This window comes from Barbus barbus (genome assembly GCF_936440315.1).
Source record: "Barbus barbus genome assembly, chromosome: 10".
Lineage (NCBI taxonomy): Eukaryota > Metazoa > Chordata > Actinopteri > Cypriniformes > Cyprinidae > Barbus > Barbus barbus.
The window spans coordinates 6,223,954-6,248,704 of record NC_136738.1 but is presented as its reverse complement, the minus strand read 5'-3'; the positions used below and the strand labels follow the sequence as shown (position 1 = coordinate 6,248,704).

General features: G+C 38.0%; 2 protein-coding genes across 14 annotated transcripts in view; both read right to left on the bottom strand.

Annotated features, from left to right (window-relative positions):
* Nucleotides 1-72: 72 nt before the first annotated feature.
* LOC306876310 (F-box/LRR-repeat protein 3-like) lies at nt 73-10,427 on the bottom strand. The gene is made up of 5 exons (XM_079427389.1): nt 10,126-10,427; nt 8,873-9,251; nt 7,491-7,613; nt 7,231-7,402; nt 73-3,394 (listed from the first exon to the last, which is right to left on the bottom strand). The coding sequence occupies exons 2-5, from the start codon at nt 9,230-9,232 to the stop codon at nt 2,754-2,756; spliced, it is 1,296 nt and encodes a 431-aa protein (XP_079283515.1). The 5' UTR covers nt 9,233-9,251; nt 10,126-10,427; the 3' UTR covers nt 73-2,753.
* Nucleotides 10,428-12,165: 1,738 nt separating this feature from the next.
* Nucleotides 12,166-24,751, bottom strand: part of LOC306875968 (E3 ubiquitin-protein ligase MYCBP2-like) — a 108,966-nt gene continuing 96,380 nt past the window's right edge. For all 13 annotated transcript variants that reach the window (XM_079426804.1, XM_079426809.1, XM_079426814.1 and 10 more), the window contains 14 exons: nt 21,804-22,070; nt 21,434-21,717; nt 20,459-20,555; nt 18,522-18,641; nt 18,154-18,255; nt 17,902-18,030; nt 17,561-17,693; nt 16,940-17,043; nt 16,638-16,826; nt 16,427-16,534; nt 15,909-16,118; nt 15,448-15,555; nt 13,546-13,711; nt 12,166-13,405 (listed from right to left, as the gene is read on the bottom strand). In XM_079426804.1, the coding sequence (XP_079282930.1) occupies nt 13,290-13,405; nt 13,546-13,711; nt 15,448-15,555; nt 15,909-16,118; nt 16,427-16,534; nt 16,638-16,826; nt 16,940-17,043; nt 17,561-17,693; nt 17,902-18,030; nt 18,154-18,255; nt 18,522-18,641; nt 20,459-20,555; nt 21,434-21,717; nt 21,804-22,070 (2,133 nt within the window). In that variant the 3' untranslated portion in view covers nt 12,166-13,289. The remainder of the gene's footprint in view (nt 13,406-13,545; nt 13,712-15,447; nt 15,556-15,908; nt 16,119-16,426; nt 16,535-16,637; nt 16,827-16,939; nt 17,044-17,560; nt 17,694-17,901; nt 18,031-18,153; nt 18,256-18,521; nt 18,642-20,458; nt 20,556-21,433; nt 21,718-21,803; nt 22,071-24,751) is intronic.

Here is a 24,751-nt window from a genome sequence, read left to right as displayed (position 1 = left end):
TTACTGCACATTGATGAATATTGTTGCCTTACTGTAAATGATCTGTAAAACAGCCACACAATTTTTCACACAATGTTTATTCACCCATATTTCAATAAAAGAATGTTATATTCATGTTTTTACAACAACACAAAGAAATGTGATGCTTCATATTCACCATACAAGCAATATGCTCACTTGCTTCAGAACAAATCAAATACATAAAAGCACTGGGTTTGATGCTAACTGTACATTTTTCTCATTTCCTATGCTCTGGTTTACATTGAGTTGATGTAATGCTCTTGCACTTCCAAAAAATTAGTCTAACAAAACAATTTTTGTGTCAAATTGGCAAGATGCTGAATAAAGACTAGCTTGTGTATTTTCATTTGTACATGAACTTGTGGGCGATGGCTTCCCTTTTGTGATCATTTTCAGGAATATTTCACTTTCAAATGCTGACAGGACTCTTAGTTTACTTAATTTAGTCACTAAAACGGCTTTAATTCTCGAAAACGGGTTAAAAAAATGGTATTACATGCTATTGACTTTGATATAATATGCATATAAATCAACAAGGAGCATCTCACTCAAAGCTTAACGATCAATATAAGCCGATTAAAAATAAAAAGTATATTAATAAATTAGACTGATCAAATCTAACTACAAGGGTACAAAGATCCATCAAGGAGTAATTCCCACTCATCTGAAAGATATCAGCACAGAAACACTTCAAACCTCCACAGAGGGTGCGCAAGAAATAAGTATTTCTATTTATATCAAACACACAGCATTTTATATACAGAGACGTGGGACTTCCTTCTTAAAGGAAAATGCTTCACTCCAATACAAAATCATATTGTACTCTAACGAAGGGGCGCATTTTAACGCAGCCAGATCGTGCATTGTGTGCATATCCAGACTAATTCAGTCATTATATGGTCGTATCCCATTCAATTTGTCATTGCACAACATTCTTCATGCAATCTAATAGAAGCCAATCAACGCTTCATTGTATCCCTAAGATGCTTTTACTATTTTCTTCCAAATTTGAGGACACAAGTGTGCTGTGAGCCAAACACTGATCCTTTCATTTCCTTCCTCTCTGACATACCGAAGACCTTGAGAATACGCCGTTTTATTATTCTGCACCCTCCTCCCTGCTACACCCAAATATGAGCAACTAAACCACCTGAAAGAGAGATTTCAATTAGCTATGTATAAGGTGCATATTATTCACTATGTATCTTTGTACAAAAGCACTGCAATACCAAACACGTAAAATACAGTTAATCATCTATCTACACAATCCATAAATCCTAATGTGAGATGCCATTAGTTAGCAAGGAACAACTACCCTCATTAGTGTTATGGCTTTTCATGCCACTAGAGGAGCTGCTGAAGATTCCAAGTGAGAACCTGCTACACAAAGTAGCCTTCAGATTGGTCAGTTTAATCAAATCAAAACATAAGATGGTGGGATGGGCTCCAACATCCCTGTGGACAAGCATTTGGGAAAATGGATGGTTAGTTGCTTAAATGTTGAGCCACTGAAGACAGATACAGATCCACAGCGGGACTAAGCGACTAAGAAATAGTGAAGCATCTGCTGAGAATGTCAAAAAAGACAAAGAGCCTATTCATCTAAATACATGAATAATGAATATCTGCATCTAAATAAAACTGCTTTCAGTTGCAGTTTCTCTTCTAGATTCAATTTCAAATTTTTGTCCTGCAAAATAACCTGAAAATGTAACTTACAGTATATACATGTTATTTCATACCTGTACAGTTCATGTTTTATAAAGGAAATGTCAAGAGGAAAAAAATATATATAAATTAGTAAATTTGACAAAATGTCCAGGGCTGCATTTTCCAAAAGCATCGTAAGCCTAAGAACATCGTAAACCCATTGCTACCAATGGAGCTACGATCAATTTAAGCTTACGATGCTTTTGGGAAATGCAGCCCAGGTTATGCTACGTTACATCTCAAAAATCAATAATGCAAACGTGTTTTTCACAAATAAGCTGAGTGATCTATATTGTAAAATATTTAGATCCTGGCAGTTTTTTAATATCTAGATGATAGTGAATTTTGTTGCAATGCCTTTATGCCGATTAAATAACAATAGAGCTGTAGCAATTACTTTATTCCAGTAATGAGTATCTAATGGGGTTAATCAAACAATAACTCAAAGAGATGAAATTGGAAAAAATGCTTAATTTTTTTTTGGCAGATGGTCATTAAATGGGCTTCATCTCTTTTTGATGCATCTTTTAATTTAATATAATTATAATTTTTTTCTGTTTTAATAATGAGAAATGTTATGATATTTTCTCATTAAATGGAGATTTGCCACAACATGCCATTTAAAGAAATGGTTCACCCAAAAAATAAATGCTGTCATCATTTACTCACCCTCATGTCATTCTACAAACCTGTATGACTTTCTTCTGGGAAACATTTTTTTGTGTGCGAATACAATGGATGTTAATGGATACCAAAACATCTTCATGTTCCACAGAAGAAGATCATACATGTTTGAAAGGACTCAAGGGTGAGTAAATTATGACAACAGGTTAATTTCTGCATGAACTATCCCTTTACAACAGTTCACACTATAAGCAGTGGAAATATACATCTCAAATCAAATTTATGTACAAACCAACTGTGAAACTCACAAAATGCCATCGAGTCCATATTACCAAAGGCTTACAAGTGTCCCAGTCTGATTACTTTCTAAGGTCTTCTGAACTCAGCAGATGAACATTTCACCAGGTGGGCATCATATCTGGAAACCAAACGCGCCCGAGGTGCTTGGACACTTCCCAGTGGATCTCATCAAGGCTGTATTTGTGGTCTGGGATGAGCACCTCCTCCATGATGGAGAGCTGAGAGAGACGGCGGCCACACATCTTCACAAACTCCACAAAAGCGCTGCAGGAGACCTCGCACTCACCCAGTCCGATGGCCGCCAGGTGCTGGCAGCGCTCGGCGATACGAATCAGCTCCTCATCCAGCGGCCGCAGACCATTGGCACACACCACCAACTCCACCAGACGCGGACAGTTCATGCCCACGCGGCCCAGGACCTCTTTGCTGACCGAGCGGCCGAAGTAGAGGTGCGTAACGGGGATTTCGTCACGGAAAAAGGGCCCGAACTCGTCCTCGTACAGGAAGAAGTACATGACCAGGTTGAATTTGGGCGAATGGCGCACCATGGCGTCCCAACTGCTCTTCTTGATGGTGTGAAACTGCTGGCCGGGGTTCTCGCTCACCACGTCTATGCGCAGATGCTCGAGGTGCACGTGCTTCTCGGAGGACAGCGCCAGCAGCAGCTCGTCGCTCAGTAAGTGATAGTTTAGAGCCAGCTCTCTCAGACCGTGACACTGATCAGCGACGCACAGAATACCTGCAACAACAGCAGACTGGTGAGATTCACCTGCACTAGACACAACAAATAATAGACAGTCTGACTAAAGTCCCTGCACTCTAAACCACAAACACAGCTGTTTGATCTAAATAAGTGTTAACATCTGAATAGGGCTGTCGCGTTTCCTCAATTCAATTTCATGACATTTTGTCAAGTATATATTCCAATATTTTCCAAGGCTGCATAATATATTAAACCCATTTAAAAATCATAATAAAGGATAATGCTACTGTGAATTCAAAAACGCAATAATTCAATTAAATAAATATGCAACGCAGGTGTAATATGCACTTTATTGACATGCTTGTAGGTTACGATCGTGTATCAGAGCGGCTCCATTCACAGTAAATGCCACTCCATACGAACTGTTATTTATGATGTGTGAAGCATCTCAAACTCCATCTCTGCATGTTGTGAGTTTGGGTTTATTATTATGTTCACCTGGGAATGCAACATGTGCCATTTTATCAGATCTGTAAGGTAAAACATTTATAAAAGTGCAATATGCACATTTATAATATTCAACATGCAAACAGTTCTTTGCAAAGATTTTACAAAGTTTAAACCCTTGCTCTGAGTTTACAAATTTTAAGGGATAGTTCACCCAAAAATAAAAATTAACCCATGATTTACTCACCCTCCAGCCATCCTAGGTGTATAAACCCTGGCTCTTCCAAGCTTTATAATGGCAGCGAATGGGGATTGAGATTTTGAAGTCCAATAAAAGTGCATCCATCCATCATAAGACGTATTTCACATGGCTCGTCCTTCTGAGGACGAATCGATGCATTTGTGTAAGAAAAATATACATATTTAAAACTTTAGAAAGGTGTAGCATGAGCTCTGGTGAGAATGTGTCGCAAAAACCAAGTTTTGTTTACAGCAAAGGAAAACTCTTGGCTTTTATCGAAATTGGTCCAAAATGCTGCAGCTAGAGTTCTTACTAGAACCAGGAAGTGTGACCATATTAGCCAGGTTCTGTCAACACTGCACTGGCTCCCTATCAAACATTGTATAGATTTTAAAATCTTGTTAATTACTTATAAAGCCCTGAATGGCTTAGCTCCTCAGTACTTGAGCGAGCTCTTATCACATTATAGTCCTCCATGTCTGCTGCGTTCTCAAAACTCTGGCCATTTGATAACAATACCTAGAATATCAAAATCGACTGCGGGCGGCCGATCCTTTTCCTATTTAGCACCCAAACTCTGGAACAATCTACCTAATACTGTTCAGGAGGCAGACACACACTGTCGGTTTGAATCTAGATTAAACACACATTTCTTTAACCTGGTTTACACATAACACACTAATACACTTCTATAATTCAAATCCGTTAAAGGATTGTTAGGCTGCATTATTTAGATCAACCGGAACCGAGAACACTCCCCATAACACATGATGTACTCGTTACATCATAAGAAGAATGGCATCTACGCTAATATTTGTCTGTTTCTATTCTGTTTCTCAGTCCGTGTCCGGATCAGATGGTGGATCTGCGCCGGGAGATGATGTCTCCCTGATCGTCGGCGGAGGCCGGACACCTGGATGAGCCCCGGGGACATATCCCCAGTGAAGACCTCGACTAAAATACAATAAAACAAAAAATAAAACAAAATAACTAAAAATATAATAAGATACCCAACTACATAATACTATTATTGTTAGAAATTGCAACAATATAAAAACAGAAATATAATACATTTAAAATTTTAATTAAATCAATAATTAAACAATAATATCCTGGCCAGAGGAGAACTGGCCCCCTGACTGAGCCTCGTTTCTCCCAAGGTTTTTTTCTCCATTCTGTCACAGAGGGAGTTTTGGTTCCTTGCCGCTGTCGCCTCTGGCTTGCTCAGTTGGGGACACTTGATTTCTAGCGATTATCCTCAATTTGATTTCACAAATACTATTTAAACTAAACTGAGCTAGACAATGACATCACTGAATTCAATAATGAAATGCCTTTAACTGAAAATTGAGTGTTTAATCTTGTTATTATACATTACTGACACTCTATCCTCCAATTGGATACTGTTAAGTGCTTTGACACAATCTGTATTGTTAAAAGCGCTATATAAATAAAGGTGACTTGACTTGAAATCCTACAACATTTTGTGTTACAAATTCTTGTTTTGTACTTCTAATTCAAGACCGCCGTTTTGTTTTGCCCTCTCCTCTGTACTTCAGCGTTCGTCACTTCTCACCGAATTTCCTACATCATTCCTACGTCCTACATCATCCACGGGAACGCTACTATTTTATGAACGCGTGTACGACAGTTAGCAGAAGCTAAAGATTATGGTTTATGAACTTTTAAATATGGATATTTTTCTTTAAAAACAACACATCGAAGGACTTTATTAAGTATTTTTATGATGGATGGTTGCACTTTTATTGGACTTCAAAATCTCAACACCCATTCACTGCCATTATATCGCTTGGTTATATATAACTCTGATTGTATTCATGTGAAAGAAGAAAGTCATATACACCTAGGATGGATTGAGGAAGTGTAAATCATGGGGTAATTTAAATTTTTGGGTGAACTATCCATTTAATGCGAACAAATCTAATGATGTTTACTGTCAGTGCTCTATATTTGAAGCCCATACAACTTTTGTAAACTATTTTAGATTCTGGAGTGGGGAGATTTTCGGTGAATAAGAAATTATATTGATTTATTATTAAACTGCTTTGTTACTCTGTTTTGCATGAAATGGCTTAGAAAAACTTGCTACCTAAAACACAAGTGATATGTATTACCATGTACCGTTTTGTTTATTTGAAACTTAATAGCACCCGTCCCCATTTACTTTCACCTTATGAAAAAAAAACCCATCAGGACATTGTTTCAACTTCAATTTTTGGCTTCCATTGGAGAGTGAAAGTCATGCAGGTATGGAATGAACTATCCCTTTAAAACCACAGGGACTAATGAGCACAAACATCACGGAGCGTTTGTGTTGTTACTTTCTATTTTTTGTATAGCTGCCCTACAGTAGGAACTCATCTGGGCTTTAACAGATCATTTCACTGTATCTGTACTAGTACCATCAGTCCAAACAGAAAGGGGTGAAAATATTGGTGTGCACCTATTACAATAATTCCAGTAGTCTCTATGAGGAGAAGAAAGGCGGTACTTTACATAACTCTTTTCTACTTGAATACATTTTAAAATGTAATTTATTTCTGTAATGGTAAAGCTGACTTTTCAGCATTCAGTCAAATTTCTCCAGTCTTCAGTGTCACATGATCCTTCAGAAATCATTCTAATATACTGATTTGCTCAAGAAACATTCTGTATTATCAATTTTGAAATCATTTGTCCTGCTTCATATTTTTGTGAAAATCTTGATATATTTTTTCAGGATTCTTTGTTGAACAAAATTTTAAAGCATTTATTTTCAGCATTTATTACAATTTTCTGTACTAATAATATAAATGTCTGCCACTTTTGATAGTCCAAGTAATTTGTTTTACATTTGATTACTTATGTATTTATTCTGAATGTTTACTTAGACACCAGTCACTCAGTCATTCATTTAAATTATATTTTTTTGTTGCTTAATCATTTGAATATGAGAAAAATGTACATTTACTTGAGAATCTATACTAATATTCTAATTATATTTAAAATAATTGCAATTAAATAATTTATATTTTTAATTCAAATTAATAAAACTTTTCAAATAAAAGAATGTGCTCAAATCAACTGATTTTGTTGTCGAGTATATTTTCTGGACTGGCCAACATCCTAGAATCACAGTTCCTCAAGCAGCATCATATTCCAGCGGCAGATGAGTAATTCATACCTGCAGGAGAAACATGTGGGCAGCTGCTCATCTTTAACAGCTTGAGTGTTTCGCTGTTATTGGCCACCAAGACCTTGAGCGAAGGATCATCCACTGGCGTGTCGTCAATTTTCAGAGATGAAAGAGATTTTGAGTTGACAAACACCACGGTGAGTGCAGAAATGAAGTGGGACTGAAGAGAAGGAAAACAATCAGAGATCAGGAAACTAGCTAACCCGTCATCCCAACACACAGCTCAGCCATAACACACGTCCCGATACCTTCGGTAGCTCCATGAAGCTCGGCCGTGCAGTGGAGATCAGCCCAAGAGTCTTCAGTGAGCAGTTGACCAGCTGAGACAGGATGTCACACGCAGCCTCCGCTGACTCAGTACTGCTGTCCACCTGTGCACACAGATCACATGCCTTTAGCATCAGCTCAAGCAACTCAACTACTGCGGTTATATACGTTATATACACATCCACTGATTTTTAATTAAAGCAAGTCTACATATCTATAATATTTAGTGCTCTGCATCCAAAATAAAAGTTTTTGTTTATATAATATATATGTGTGTACTGTGTACATTTATTATGTATATATAAATACACACACATGTATGCATTTAAGAAAAATATGTTATATTTATATATAATATGAATATAAATATATACATGTAAATGTTTTCAAAATATATACTGTATGTGTGTGTCTTTATATATAAATAATGAATATACACAGTACACACACACATATTAAACAAAAACTTTTATTTTGGATGCGATAAATCACGATTAATCACTAATAATATATATGTATAGGCCTAATATTTACATACAAATATCTTATAGGTTTGGAATGACATGATTTGGTTGTGAAATGTAAAAATATCCCACCCAAATTTTTATTTTTTATTTTTTTTACCCAAATCATGTTGTTTTAAGCCTGTATGATTTTCTTTTTTCTGTGGAACATAAAAGAAAATATATATGTGACCCTGGACCACAAAACCAGTCCTAAATCATACATTTGTAGCAATAGCCAACAATACATTGTATGGGTCAAAATAAAATTATATATTTATGCCAAAAATCATTAGGATATTAAGTAAAGATCACGTTCCATGAAGATATTTTGTAAATTTCCTACCATAAATACATTAAAACTTAATATTTGATCATTTGAACAACTTTAAAGGCAATTTTCTCAATATTTAGATTTTTTTGCACCTTCAGATTTTCAAATAGTTGCATCTCAGCCAAATACTGCCGTATCCTAACAAACCATGCATCAATGAAAATCTCATTTATTCAGCTTTCAGATGATCTATAAATCTTAATTTTTAAAAAAAATGACACTTATGACTGGTTTTGTGGTCACATATAAGAATCCTGGTAACCAAACGGTTTTGGTTCCCATTGCCATCCATAGGGAACCAAAACTGTTTGGTTACCAACATTCTTCCAAATATCTTAACGCTCTGCAGAAAAAAAAGAAACTCATACAGGTTTGAAGCGACATGATTTTTGTCAGTAAATTTTGCCAGAAATTAAATTTTTTGGTGAACTATCCCTTTAAGGTCAGCTTGATTTGTGAGCTGTAATGTTTAAAGCGGTAATGTGGAGCCAGCTGGTAACCGTCAACTTCCTCATGAGCCTCTCACCTTGAAGCTGACGTACTGTAAATGATTGGAGTGCTTCTTTATGATTTGCTTAACTAGGTCAGGATGAGTGGCCTTCAGGTAAGAGCTGGCAGGCTGGTTGAGCTCAAACTCAAAGCACCTCCACAGCTCGGGCATGTGGAAGGCCTGATTCCAGCCGCGGCAGACCTGCGAGGCGAAGGCGCGATCGAGGAGAGGCAGGTACTGGAAGATGTGAAGCAGGATCTCCTGTGGCAGTCGAGCCCAGTTGGACAGCAGATCTCCAGGGTCCTTGGTGGGCTGTCTGACTCTCTTGCAGGAGTCTGCCGGCCCCTCGCAGGATGAGGTGCTGTCCTCACAGTCTCTGCTCAACCTCCTTTTCATTCTTAGGGGCCTGAGAGAGCTGTGAAGCATAAGAAGTGAAGTATAAACAAGCCCAATGCAAACACACACTCACACAGTGGCAGATGCAAACATGCAGAGAAGCATGCTTGAACATGACATGCATCATAAAACAAGTTTATTTTACAGGTTTTGCGATATTTATTACATTTAAATGGCTTTGAGCTTTCCTGGAAATAAGGAAAGCTCAACTGCTTTAATGCAATTACAAACAAATTCCTAGTTGTGACCCTGGAGCACAAAACCAGTCATAAGCAGCACAGGTATATGTAGCAATAGCCAATAATACATCGAATGGGTTAAAATGATCGATTTTTCTTTTATGCCAAAAACCATTAGGGTACTAAGTAAGGATCATGATCCATGAAGATATTTAGTACATTCCCTACTGTAAATATGTCAAAACTTAATTTTTTATTAGTAATATGCATTACTATGAACTTCATTTGGACAACTTTAAAGGCGATTTTCTCAATATTTAGATTTTTTTGCACCGTTAGATTTTCAAATAGTTGCATCTCAGCCAAATATTGTCCTATCATAACAAACCATACATCAAAGGAAATCGTATTTATTTTATAAATCTCAAATCCAAAAAAAGAGAGCTTTATGGCTGGTTTTGTTGTCCAGGGTCACATTTGGCTCAAAGTTTGTTCGAATCAATTTTAAGTTGCGTTAAACTCAGACTGACCAGCAATCAATGATTTCAATTATGAGCAACTGAACTGCCATGGATGAGATATTCTCCATGAATAAACACACCATTAATACAATAAACACACTGCACACGTGCATTTAGTCACAGAGGCAGTGAGCTAGTTAGATGAAGCCAACAACAGCCTTACTGCGCTGCTGCAAATCCCAAATTAATTTACCTGTAATCTCTTCAGCTCGCTCGCAAACTGCGAAAAATAGACAAAATCCTGATAACTCTTCTGAATGTCAACCAGGACCGGAAGCAGAACACATCAGAGCGGCGCAGAGCACACGCATTGGAGACGAACGAGGGTGGATTTGTGTCGTTATCGGGAGTCTGTCTCGCCGATATCGCTGGTGTTGACCTACTTCTTGCAGGGTGCTCTGTGTACCGCGGGCTCTCCCAGCGCTGAAAAGGGCAAGGCGCTGTTGTTGTTGAGAGTCAGCAGCTTGTTGTTCTGTGACTGATTCTTCCTCCAGGGGGCGCTCAGAAAGATGGACCCTTCTTAGAACATTGTTCAGTTTTTTTCTTATGACAGACATTTATGAGTAGATGCTTTTAATATGTGCTTCTAATTATTAGTATGTGAGGGACATACTAATAGAAAGTCATCCAAGCATTCGCTAAAAACAGACGACTGTGATTGGTCGAGCTTAAAAACGCGGAGAAAGGCAACATGCATCACGCGACAATAACAGCAGCACCAGAACTCTAAAGCGGGCCCAAGCCACTAATATAATATATATCAAAAACCAACATAGATGCCTGCTTCCAAAAGTCTTCAGAATATTTTCAGTTACAAAACAAGTGTATAAGTGTTTCATTTTCTAGATTACAAAATGAACATTTTGGTGAGACATCGTTTCTAAACTTGTTAATAAATGTGTTTTACCTGTGCGATATCTTAAAATGTATTTCCTTTACCTTATTTGGCAGTAAAAATGTATTAGTTGCCGACCATATTTTCTCAGTGGAAGGAATGAAGAAGAATAGTTTCCACTTAATGAGTGCTTTTGGGTAACTTTTCTAATGTGTGAGTTATTACACTTAATATGCATGATATTAATTCCTCCAATAACAAGGATTGGAATTTGTCGGACAGCGGAATTATGAGATGTATTTTATAAATGAGGTGAAGCAATTTAGGGGAAACGCTTTTCATAACCAAATTATAATCTCCACATTATAAATAGTCATAATCTCAGATTTCATCTGGTTAACAGAAAGGCCAGAGGCATGCAAAAACAGTTTTAAAGCTTCTAATATAATAGGGACCTGCCTTTTGTCTTTTATCGTCTGCAAGTTAACTAATCAAAATAGTGCGATCTACAATTTGGAAGCCCTCAATATTCGAACAATTCACTGTATAAAGATCAAGAAGCCTTGCTTCATCGATTCAGATAATTCACCACGGTCTAAACACTCTTTGAAAACATCTAAAATAAAAATTATATAATTCCAAAATGATCGATAAAAATGGTAGATCATCTGGGACTTTTTGTGATTAAACTATCCATCTTTTCCAGTTATCTCACCCTCACAAACAGCATAATTGTCGTCTTATATTTGGAATAAACTGTTCCACCTCAAAGTAAAATTGATTAGATGACTCAGAATGAAAAGAAGTATACAGTTGCTGATAAAAGTCAGCTACAAATTTAGAAATTTTGGCTTCATCAGAAATGAGAATACCATTAATGTCAAGGGCTGAAATTCTGTTTAATTCACCTCTTTTTTCTAAAAAAAAAAAAAAAAAAAAAAAGCCAAATTCTAACCATTTTGCCCTTGATATAACAAATGCGTCTTTGGCCTTCTCTGCATAAAAATCATCAAGATCTTCCTTCAATAAATAGGACAAAAGCAGTGTTGCCAGATTGGGCGGTTTTGAATAATTGAATTTGATTGTGTGGGTAAATACTCGCTAAATAAATTACGAGGAAATTGGCTTTCTCGCATCTATTGTGCATTCTATATTGTGATTGGTCTTCTCACACAAACGGAAACATTTTGACTGACTTGACTACGGCTTATATGTTATGCCTAAACCAAAGCCAAATTTAAATATACCCAAATAAACCTTACATTTATACTGGTATTTCAGGATATAAACTCTGTCCAGCGCTGCCCATTCTATCGGTCTTTTCTATCCTTTTCGTTTTCGAGCTTGCATGTTTCAGGAATGATTGAGAAACGAAAGAAAAGCACAACACACTCCTTTTGTAATGTACCTTGCTGAACAGAGAACCCGGTTTATTATTACCATTCAGCTCCATCCACAGATAATAATACAAAGCAGATTCACAAGTTGCATTTTTTTGTCTTTTACAGCAGCTGTTTATCACCCCCCCCCAAACATTCCTTCCTATATACCTCCAAAACAACCACTAAATAGCCACAATCTCTTGTTTTGCCTCACATTCCTTTGATTTGGTGTGAAGACTGGCCCCATGGAGTCGTGTTCTTACAATACAAAAGCAGAACATACTCACCTTCGTTTTTAAAATGACAGAAAAAAGGGGTTTATACCACGTCATTGAGACAAACGGGCAGACACCGCAGACAACAAGCCCCTCGATAAGGTTCTGACTACAGAAATGATATCGCACTTGCCAGGGAAAACACAACAGCGTGTGTGTCACTGTATAAAAATGTACAGTGGCTTTATTGACATACATTCCATATTGTTTACATCTGCGAGGAGGCACACCCAGTATTGCACTTCATTAAAAGTTCTGGCTCAAAACATAACCCAGAATATCAAACGAAACTGAAGTGTAGAGAGTAGCAATGTCGGAATACACATATGAAGGGTTACTGTCATTATATACAAGATTAGATAAATCGTACACTATTTTCCTCCAGCGTCACATTCTAAAGTCCTCTTATAGCATTTGAATCTTTAGCCGTCAAACCATGATGCACTCCAAAGTGAAGGAATACTGTACAGGATTACGAAAACAAAGTCAGTTTACATACAACAATAGAATCTTAAATTTGTATTGGAGAAGCTGAAATCATGGCCCATCCACGTGGTCTCAGATCCCAAAATCATCCATACATTGTTACACTTCAGTGGTCAGGAGGTGTGCAACGTTTATACAAGCCGCAGGGTTACAACGGCTGCATGCAAACACGTCACAACGTAATTTTTTTTGTTCTTTTTTTCAATCTTCTGCGTCTAAAGAGAGGGAGGATGCGCCCTGGAGCACAGCGGCCCGTAACAGCCCCCTCAGAATGGGACGTCCGGTGTATCTGCTCTCAGGTTGAGCTGAAGCGGGAGTCGGCCGCCACAGGAGGGTGAATATATATATATAGAGGGCAATCATTACGGGACTCTGGCGTTTAGAAGGTATGGGCATTTCTACACACGCCGCAGCCCAGAGCAAACTCCTCTCCGGTGGGAGGATGGACCACATGCAGGGGACACTCGCTTCCTTCTAACTGTTTTCCTTTTGGTCCTGTGAGGGAAGAAAGAAATTGAAATCAACATGTTGTTGGCTTAAGAGGTTTCAATAACAGCTTGAAGTGGAACAAAGGCTTTCAGTCAGACCAAAAATGGTGGTGGGATTTTTTTTATTCAAGCATTTAAGTGTTGTACCAGCAGGACAATGAGGCAGCTCTTCTTTTGGGACACTAGTCATCCTCTGGAAATCATCATGACAGGCGTTGCAAAAATGTGTTGTCCCAAAGCAGAAGAACACAGCCACAGAGCAACAGTAACGACATTTGTACTCCAGGAAATCTGTCCCATGTTTAGAGCACATCTGCAACAAAAAAAGAGGTGTAAACAAACTCATTCCAAAGAAGCACATTCCTTGCAACCATTCTCTTTCACTCTGTTTTTGCTGTGATTTACGCTTACAAACAATCACATGAAAACAGAAACTGAAGCAACATTTTTGTAGTGCAAAAGCATTACTGATGAAATTTTCAGGGGTAAATGTGTTTAACGGTCATGAAAATAATGTTATAATTCACAACAATATGATTGATTTTATAAAAGCAAATTATTCTTTAAGTATATATAGTTTTAAATAATATTATAATGTTATTTTATAATATTTAAAAATATAAATAAATATATTTATAATATATTAATAAATATTTTTTAAAAGTATAATTTTAATGAAATTATTTTAGTGTGACATACATATGCTTGAATGGTTTCATGAGATTCACCCATGAACTTGAAAAACCATTAAGCTGATTGAAAACAGATGTGCTGAAAAACTGAAAAGCAGCCATGACTGAGCTAAATATTTAAATTTGTAAACTAAATCATTTGGATGCGCAGACCTCACCAATGTTAATATGGAACCATCCCTGGATGAAATATAAGGGGCCGTTTACATGACAACGTTTTCAGCCAAAAACTGGAAACATTTTATGCGTTTTGCCTGTTCGTCTACAAGACAACGGCGTTTTGGGGACTGAAAATGCATATTGAAAGCGGGTTTCAAAGTGCAAGGTTTTGAAAATGCCACCGTTGTCGTTTCCGTGTAAACACCCAATACGGGAATCTTTGAAAACGGTGACATCATGCACGTGTGTAGTACGCGTAAATTGTAGACATGCGCAGTACGTGTCAATTTTAAAGGCAAGCGCGAACAAACATACACAACAATCGCGGAGTACATGGTACTGTTGTTGCTGCTCAAGAGTTTGCTAATGCTTCTTCAGCGAAGTGTGGATTTATTTCACCAATATTACAACCAACAGCAGAGTCGCATCATATACAACATAGATTCCAGACCTTCTGAGAAACTATTAGGGAAGTGACGAATATATAGCAGCTTTCATTGGCCAAGGCCCGCCCTTGAGGCTGTTTGACTGACATGTCAAACAACCAATCACAGTTTGTTTTGTTCAGCGTCACGTTTCGGGGCATGGAATGTTGTGTCACCACAATTACAGATCGGTGTGTAAATTTTTTTTTGTAGGCCAACCCGGAATTTTGCATCACCTGGGTTTTCTCAACAAAAAGCCAACAGGGCTTTTGGATTATTGCAGTAAACAAAAGTTTGATTCATGATAATCGTCACAAATGAACTTTTGAAGCCTACATACATTCACCAGTCAAAAGTTGGACTAAAAACGAACTGAACAGGGTCAAATGACTTCAACTAAGCTTTAGACAACCCTTTCAGTCACGACTTATTATAGTTTGCAGAAACACGAGTATGAACTCAACAAGGATGTAGAGTAGACGATGATGTCACATCTAGGCACTTGTTAGAAACAAATGCTTAAAAAAATCACGTGTACGGTATTACTGATGTATTTTATGGTGTAGAATAAAACTTGAAAATATCTTGAGCTTGTTTTTAACCACAAATCTTATTTTAGGCATTTAACCATACTTAAAAAGCCATTGACTTTGGGACAACCGAACTGGGTTTCTAGGTTTTCTGATTCATTTCTGCAGCCATCTATTGTGTTAAAAACAGAATCATAAACAAACATGCACTTTTGTTCCCAAACACACTGTTGTCCCACTGACCTGTGCTCTGGACACATCTGAGCAAGCGCCACAGATGAGCTCACGGGGATCATAATCGTCGCCTTGTCCTGCCTCGGCATCACAGCGAGCTTCTCCCCCAAAATAGGCCTGGATGAGTCAGAAGTCACACTGTTAGCACAATAGCTGGAGAAATGGCTTCATTATGGCAGTATGTCATCTGAACAGCTTGCTCTTCTAAATCACATTTCATGCTGGCAAATAGCTCCTGCTCTACAGGAGTGAGCTGCGTTTATTCGTTTTTGTCTACCATGTTTTTCCATTCTATTCATAGTAAACAGAGACATCCTTAAAGGGACAGTTCACTCAAACCCAACTGTTCTCTTTCTAAAAGCTTCCTCGGCCATAATATACAAGGAAGATTGTTTAAAACCACTGCTTCTGTGATCCACTGAAGGTTTGTGAACGCCACACAAAACAATCAACACTCGTGAAGATCGAACCTTTTTGCACTTGTAGCAGACGTAGTAAGCGTATCTGTTCATGGCAAATCCAGCAGGGTTGTTGTAGAATCGAGCTCCAGACATTGTGATGGCTTCACTTTTGTGTAGCCCTTCATACTCCAGTCTCATCAAAGCCTTTCTCCTCACGTCCTCATACAGCTCTTTGATGGGGTCCAGCAGGTCTTTTAGGACAGAGTGGTTTATTTTGTTCTAAAAAGAAACATGAAAACAGGAAAGACACGCATCAAATAGCAGGCACATCAACTGTTAGATATTATGAGTGGCATCTAGATATAGGAATGAAGGAAGAGTTCAGACTTCAGAGTCCAAATAAATAAATCTAAAAAAAAAAAAAAAAAATTATGCATGGATGATATGTTTACAATTAGAGCAATATATGTCTAATTAAAATGCAATCTTGGCGATTAGACAATCTCACTATGCAATAGTGTGATTTTGATTTTATTCTGATAGCTCACTCAGCCTGACTCAAAGTGAGTCCAGACTAGCTTATTTACCTTGCAAATAGGGCAAGACATAAACCCGAAGGTTATCCTGGGCCCAAGCCAGCGGTTCTCCAGAACCCTTCTTGTGCACTGAAGATGGAACACATGACTGCAGTCCAGCTGCAAATAAACCAGGAAGAGAGTTACACGCTGATCTTCTGTATGTATTTAACTCTATATCCTCTAATATGCCATCACACGCAGTGACAGTATTCTACTGTACCTGGATTGCTGGGGCAGCAGACAGAGCCTCAGTGAAGCAAATCATACACATATCATCAGCGTCCTGTTTCAGACAGGCTGCGGTTTTGTCACAACCATGTAAACAGGGCAGACACAGCTCTTCATTTTTGACCCCTCCACACGGGTGACCGCACGGATGAGTCTTACTGCAGGCCAGCTTTGCATACTCCTACACAACAGTTAAAATACATATGTTTATGAGATCACAAAATTCCAGTTAAACATTTAACAATGTAAAATAGCATATAATTCTGCCAAAAAGGTGACATTTTAAGTGAATACCTGACAGTCTTGGTCTGAACATACACTTCCTACTGCAGACAGCTCTGTGCCGTTCCTGGTGCCACAGAAGCGGCAGACGTCTGAACTGCTGGAAGCTGGTTTCCCTGAAGGACAGTACAATAACGCCATTTAAGCTATAACCAGCAATAAAATAAAGCCACTAGTCAAATAAAGAGGAATACTGAAAATAGGATGTGTCACAGCTGTGGCCTAGCGGTTAGCGGTCAGAAATTATGCAGGCCTCAGATGCCACCAAAAGTGACAAAAATGCCACAGATATTTAAATTGTGGGGGCAAAAGCATCCCTGTTGAGAATTGCTCTGTTTTTTTTTTTTTTGTTCTGTTATCTAACATTTATCATACTTTTCATAGTATCCTGTTCCAGGCTTGTGTAGTGATGGGTTTAGTCCCTTTGTTGTGACCTGTAGCTGTATTTACAGCCTCAGAGGCGAGTTCAGTTGACTGTGTAGGATTAATAATAAATAAACCAATAAATAAAAACAGCAATGAAAACACTGAATGTGAAGAACGCACTCCCGAAAGCTTGAAACAGTCAATATATAAGAATCTACAGTAAGAGCTGTGTAACAATGTTCTCATGTCTCAGAAAGAGGAAGTCACCTGTGTGCTCACGGAACTCCACCATAGCCTTCATGGTCTTAGAGTCGGCCAATGCCATGAGCCAAAAGAGTTTGGTTCTGCCACAGCCTTCATGTAGGTCCACCTTAATGGCCTCTTCCTCCTCCTTAAAGACCTGCACACAACATGAAATGTGTTATGAGAAACTTCAAATGGTACCATATTTTTTTTAATGCACCATTTATTATATTAACTCGAGAATTTATAACATGTCACATGAACAACCAGCCAACAATTACACGATTCTTGATTCCTATCCCTGGTTATGGAGTATAACTGATCCATATGTCGATGATTAGTTGTGTGTGTGTGTTCAGGTTCACCTGTCTCTGGTGGGTCCGTGTGCGGCGGTGGAGATGGAGGAAGCGGTCGCAGTCGGTGCACAGGTTTCCACAAGCACTACACAGAATGATGGCTGCCGTCTCCCCGTCATCATGGTTATCACACATGGGCTGCGAATTAAACAGCAGGGTGAAGAGGTAAAGAGCTCATTCTCGGCAGAAGGATTAAATGTACTACTGCACTGATTGTGCTTTATAGCACCCTAGAGGCCTGTTCGACCCAACGTGCCATACCATCTGCTTCTGCTGCCCGTCTTTGCCCATCCAGCTTCCTGAAGACAGTCGGTCCACGTGGTCCTGATCCAACACACACAGAGAGGCCAATGCGAGCCATAGCTGCAGAGAGGAAGTAGAACCAAATGAAATTTTAATTCAAGTTCTTACATATATCTAGGTTTTCTATGACAGCCCTGTTCATATTCATCTAGGATAATACAAGTAACCAAGTGATATTGCATTTAGTTACCCATATCAGTTCATATGACTGGTAAACTCCACCCACCAGTCACCCCTGATCTTCCAGCTGAAGGATCCTGAGTAATACTGACCTATTTGGCAAATAGTTCAGTTGTGACAAATGAAGTGTGTGCAGTGAGTCATACCCGAGTGGTGGCGATGCAGCGCACTGGACAGCGATGCTCCTCTTCCATCTTAGTGAGCGCAATGATGGTCTCAGCAATAGCATTCTTAGTCACCCTGGACCAGGCATCCGAGAGGTGGCCCTGGGGTAAAAAGACACTTAAATGAGGAGGAAGCGTTTCTGTAAATGTATCAAAACTAGGGCTGTAAGTTTATCGTGTTAATTAGTTATGAAAGAATAAAGTGAAACATATTTTACTGCAGTTAACGCACTGGCCCCAACCCCAGACCTGTACGTCATCTTACATTTTATACAGTTGACTGTTGACAAATATGACGCCGGGCAAAAACTCATGCATTTATGTCCTAAGCTTCAAGATATTGAAGCTATATGGCAAAAAATGCCCCTGTATGAGTTATCTCATATTTGTATCACATGATAAGCAATATCACACTAGTGCTGTTTATGTCCGAATACCACGTGTTTAGATTTTATACAACAGTTCAGTAAATAAGAAGTTAATATTGTGCTATATTTTAAACACAATATTGTCTATTTGCAGAGAAAATATTACCTTTAAAGCCACCGCAGAATTGTTGTGTCTCTGAGCAACACAAGGGTGATTCCTTTCTGAATTAATTTGCGTTTTGAATTGAATGAATGAATGACTCAAAAACACATTTACCGCCACCTGCTGGTAGTTTTAGTTTCTTATTTAAAGTAAAAAAAAAAAAAAAAAAAAAAAGTTCACCCCAAATTTTTTTTTATTGTCATCAATTACTCTCATGTCGTTTCAAACCTGTATGACTTTGTGGAACATAGAAGACAGTATTTTGAAGACTGTTGGTAACAAAGCTGTTTTGGTTACCAATGACTTTCATTGTATAAAAAAAATATTGAGATGTTTCTCAAATGATCTTTTATGTTCCTTAGTTTATGTTAGGCTGTTGTAGCCTGAAAGTTTGTGTGTAATAAATTTTATGTTGAATCAAAATATTTATTTCTAAAGTACTATTTGTAATGTCTACTTGATACTTTCTCATTTAACACAATAAAGACTTTCAATTATCTTTTGTGGGTAATTTCACAGCCAAATTGAATTCGTGATTAAACAAATCAGGCTATTCTGAGATTCCTGTCAGAATGACGTAGTTCTGCGCAGGCCGCTCCCATGATAGTTGATTGACAAGGCCGTCTTACCATAGACCCGCCCTGAGTGAGCCTAGAGCTGTCCGCCATTGTGTCGACTCCGGTGCAGGGGAAGACAAGAATGTCTCCGATTTAGCGATTGAAGTGTTTAGTTGTTGGATGTAATAATGAATATAGGAGTCGTCATTTACTCTCGACATCTGAGCTGCTGAAGACGCAGAGGATTAACACTACTTTCGTTTTGAAGTGAATGCGCCGATCCCCGATCTATATAAATGCGACTATGTTCGCGCGAATCATTCGTAATCCAGCTTCATCTACAGGAGGAGTATAAGGGTTTTTATGAAACTTTGCAAATCGCCTTTCCTAATAATGTGCTAGTTAGCCAGTTCCACGGCTGAAGTTTACAGTCTCTCCTCACCCAATGGAAGAGAGGGGCGGGGTCAGCAGAGCTCATTAGCATTTAAAGCAACATGGTCTAAAAAACAGCTCGCTGAAAACAGAGCTGATTTTGACAGGGCAAAAGGTTTTTTTACACTACCATTGAGAAATTTTAACCATAGTCTGTTATAGACTTTTCATTAAGACCCTAAAGAATCATATCAACTTGTGTAAAATGGGCATCCGATGACCCTTTTAAAACATTTAATCGACTGACAGCCCTAATTAAAATGCATCTGCAGGAGATCAGGTTACACAGTGCAAGATTACATATAATATCATTCATAAACATGCAGCTGAACAGCAAATCTGCTGCATATTGTTAAGACAGAAAAGGTGTTTGGGATAAGATGGGCCATCATTACTCACAGCAGCCATGTCTTTGACAAGTTTAATAATAATCTCAGCGATCTGAGGCGGTGTGGAGCCCTTCATCCACCAGTGACTAATTCCACGCCGTATGTAGCTGCACAGACAGACAAAAATATAAACAAAGTTATTAAATAAGGCCCTTAATAAGATAACGTCAGACCCCGTGAGCCCTGCATCTTCAAAAAAATAAATTCTGCTGATTTGCAAAAAAAGACCCAATATTAATTAATTTGATGATGCTGAGTACAAAAATAAGAATAAAAAAAAAAAGATTTTTACATAAGATATCAAAAAATCATTTTACAAAAGTGATTTTATATACATAGAAAGCATTAAATGTAAGTCAAGTGTCTAACGTTTCAAATAACTTTTGTGAAGATAAAATGTCAAAACATGGGTGAAATAATGTTACATCTTCATTCAGTGTGACAGATTTAGGTAAATATTATTCTATATACTTATTCTGATCTGTATTTATTAAAATACATAAACGAAAAAGTGGTCATACTACATTTAATCACATTTTAAATGATTTAATTTAGTATTTTGAGGCTGCACTGTGATCCTTAAATTACATCTAATGATCATTGTTTTAAATACACCTATGAACTAGTTACAGTAAATTACATTTTAGTTTGTCTTCTGTCATAAAAATGCAATTATTTTTTGTTCTGAAAAAATAAACAAACATGACATTCTAAAGTACAGGAAAAAAAATTAAAGCTGCATAAAACTTGTTTGATGCTTGAAAACCCTTTTCATCTTTGACCCATATATTTATATATCAGCTTTACTGCACTTATTAAAATAACAAATGCAGTAAACGCTCATAAGTTTTGCATGCTAGAGCAAAAAATACATTATTTTTGGAATCAACTGCCCAAAATTAGTAAGAAACAAGTATTGGATTTCATTCAGCAAATATGATCCAAGGCAGTGTAATTTAAAAATGGCACATGCAAGCAAGCTGACCTAGAGTTGAAGATCATGGGTAGGGTGACCGTAGTGACTCCTTTGCCTGCAGCCATGCCAGCTGTGCCAAGTATAGTGGTGCCCTTTGCCTTGAGCTGCACAGTGAGGGCCTTGGCGATGCAGCCCAGAAACATATCTAAAATGCCCAGCTTAGTCCAGTCGCTCTTCTCGGTGGAGTGGATGATGTCACTGATGTCTGCTGGTGGCAGCGCCTTTACACCAATGACACTGGCCAGGCGCATGGGAGTGACCTCAGGAAGAACGCGTCTGAGGAGTGACGTCACCTGCACGGCAAGAACAGTGTTGCATTCCAGATCCTGATTCTAGAAAGTCAATTTCAAGACTAGCAGTTCTTGATGCGTTCACAAACCTGTCTCTGGACGCGTGGCGAGGCGGTGTGAAGGAGGGAGAAGAGGTCCTGCAGTAGGGTGAGCTGCTGGGCCAGGTACTGCCGCCCAACATTAGATCCACTCAAGGCCAGCACCATAGACAACAGCTCAAAGCAGTAAGCGTCAGAGGAGGCGTCGTCATCACTGGGCTGAGAGTTTGCGTTCTCCTTGCTGGAAATGGCGTGCTCCCATTCCTCCCGCACTCGCGTGGCCTCCATACGGATAGCCTGGACGATATGGGCACACACCTGAGGAGGCAAACAGTCAGGTGAAGAGATACTGCTATTTTATAGAGACTTGGGAACAGGAAAAGGCTGGCTGTCTACTGCTTGAAATGGAACTTCACAAGTAATGGATGTAGAATGCATCATATACAAATACTCTTCCTCACATGAGACAGGAAACTGGACTCACAATATGCTTAAAGGGTTAGTTCACCCAAAAATGAAAATTCTGTCATTAATTACTCACCCTCATGTTGTTTCAAACCCATAAGACCTTCGTTCACCTTCGGAACTCAAATTAAGATATTTTTGATAAAATCTGAGAGCTCTCTGACCTTCCATAGACAGCAATGCTACTGCAATGTTCCCAGGTGCAGAAACGTAGCAAGGACATCTGTAAAATAGTCCATGTGTCCAACAATTTTTCTCCCCGAGTTACCGTCTTCTGCCATTTTGGAGAGTTCCCCAGAACGTAATCGTGCGCTTTCGCAGAACGTAAACATTGCTGATTACGTTGATTACGTTCTGGGGAACTCTCCAAAATGGCAGATGACATTTTTGAAAAATTGTTGAAATTATGTTATTATTGTTTTCTTTGCGCACAAAAGTATTCTCGTAGCTTCGTAAAATTACGGTTGAACCACTGATGTCACATGGATTATTTTACCAATGTCCTTACTACGTTTCTGGGAATATTGCAGTTGCATTGCTGTCTATGGGAGGGTCAGAGAGCTCTCAGATTTGATAAAAAATATCTTAATTTGTGTTCCAATGATGAACGAAGGTCTTAGGGGTCTTAGGGGTGATAATCGCTTTAAGAAATATTATATAATTCAGGGGATCCAGACACAGCCACTATGTGCACCTCCTCCGCCATGTTGCTGTCAAATAAAACAGTTGTCATGCCAACTTGCTACTGTAAACAGAAGCTCACAATGCTTGCTCCACCTCCGAGTTCTTCTGATTGGTCCACTGCTTTGGAACTGACATTGATAAGCAGCGCTGCGTGTAGAAGTTTAAATTCTTTTAACTTGACACAGGGTCTTAAAAACACGCCGCTCATTTGTGAGGCACTGCAAAAGACGCGAGCGTAATGGTCATGCACTTCCGTCAAGCGCGTGTTTACATAGAAAAACAATGGAAAAGTAGCACATTTGAATGGAAAAATGCATTCTGTATGAATGTCTTTAATGACAATTTTCATTTTTGGGTGAACTAACCCTTTAAGTCTGATGTCAAGCGCCACTGTTTCTGGCTCAAACTGCTCTACCAGATCCCAAAAGCAACAAATGATGCTAATATAGACTCACGGTGTGATGTAATACTACTGAAAACCATAATCATAACCTTTATCTCAAAAAAATATCAGGTGCTCTGTGACCCAGATGCTGGGCCCAGAAATGGTATTTGATACAATACAACTTAAGCAGAATAATTTTAGCCTTTGACTATTTCCAAAAAAAATACAAACGTCATTGTAGAGTTCTAACCATATGCGTATCCAAATTTTAATCAAATTTGAGGTTGTGTTGAAATATTTGAACTTTTGCGACTAGACCATATTTGACATTTATTTATTGAAGAGGAATAACCCCTTGAGATGAACCATCTCGTTTTCGAGGGGGTCCTCAAGTCCAAATACAAAAATTGACATTGACCTTACAGCAGCAGTCAAATATAACAAAAACACACACACAAATGAAACAAAAATATATTTCCATTATTTACAACAATGGTAAATGCAGAAATATATAATACATAACTCATACAAACAAGACATTCACTCATACAAGACTCTCCAAAGGTTGCACAAACTTCCCTCAACAGAATAAACACATGTAATATGTATGTACCAAAACACACATCTAGACACCAGTAAACACATATGCACACATAGAACGATAGTACAGTAATGACCACCAATAATGCCAGCACAGAGAGAGAGAGAAAGAAAAAAAAAAATTAAAAATAAAAATAATAATAATTAAAAACAATTACATGTATTCTGAAGATATTGAGCTATGGCATTTTTAAACAATGAAAAGGAAGTCAAAGAGCGAATAGAAATTGGAAGATTGTTCCACTCATACGGTGCTTTATATTGAAATGCATATCTTCCTACTTCTTTATTGATTTGAGGAATAAAAAAATAGATTTGGTTATTGTGACGCAAGTTATAAAATGAGTTAACTGGAATTAGATATTGTTTTAAATAGGAAGGATAGTCCATATAAATACATTTAAAAATAAATTGTAACCAATGAAAACGCCTTCTATGTGGTAGGGTCAGCCAGGACAATTGATGGTACATTTCACAGTGGTGTGTTCTGTAGGGGCAGCGAAGAATAAATCTACATAGGCTATTGTAAACAGTATTGAGAGACTGAAGGCAAGAAACAGTAGTATTTTGGTATATAATGTCGGCATAATCCAAGATTGGCAATAGAAGTTGAGAAACAATTCTTTTTCTCACAGGAAAATTAAAACAATTAATTGATTGGTATAAAATTCTAAGTGAGCAGTTGAGCTTATTAGTTGTATTATGTACATGAGTACTAAAAGAAAAATCAGAATCAAGCCAAAGGCCAAGATACTTGACCTGCCTAGTAGGTTTAATAGGAGTTTGATCAAGAAATTTAATTTTTAGTAAATTTTCAGATGAAGGATTCGGCTTCTTTTGAAAAAGCATTAAATATGATTTTGAT

What these genes read in the sequence shown, in the direction of transcription:
- LOC306876310 (XM_079427389.1), bottom strand. Translation starts at nt 9,232, where the DNA reads ATGAAAAGGAGGTTGAGCAGAGACTGTGAGGACAGCACCTCATCCTGC. An exon ending in GCTTCATGGAGCTACCGAAG is followed by an intron (nt 7,403 to 7,490) that starts GTATCGGGACGT and finishes CCTTCTCTTCAG; the next exon opens with TCCCACTTCATTTCTGCACT. An exon ending in CCCACATGTTTCTCCTGCAG is followed by an intron (nt 3,395 to 7,230) that starts GTATGAATTACT and finishes CTGTTGTTGCAG; the next exon opens with GTATTCTGTGCGTCGCTGAT.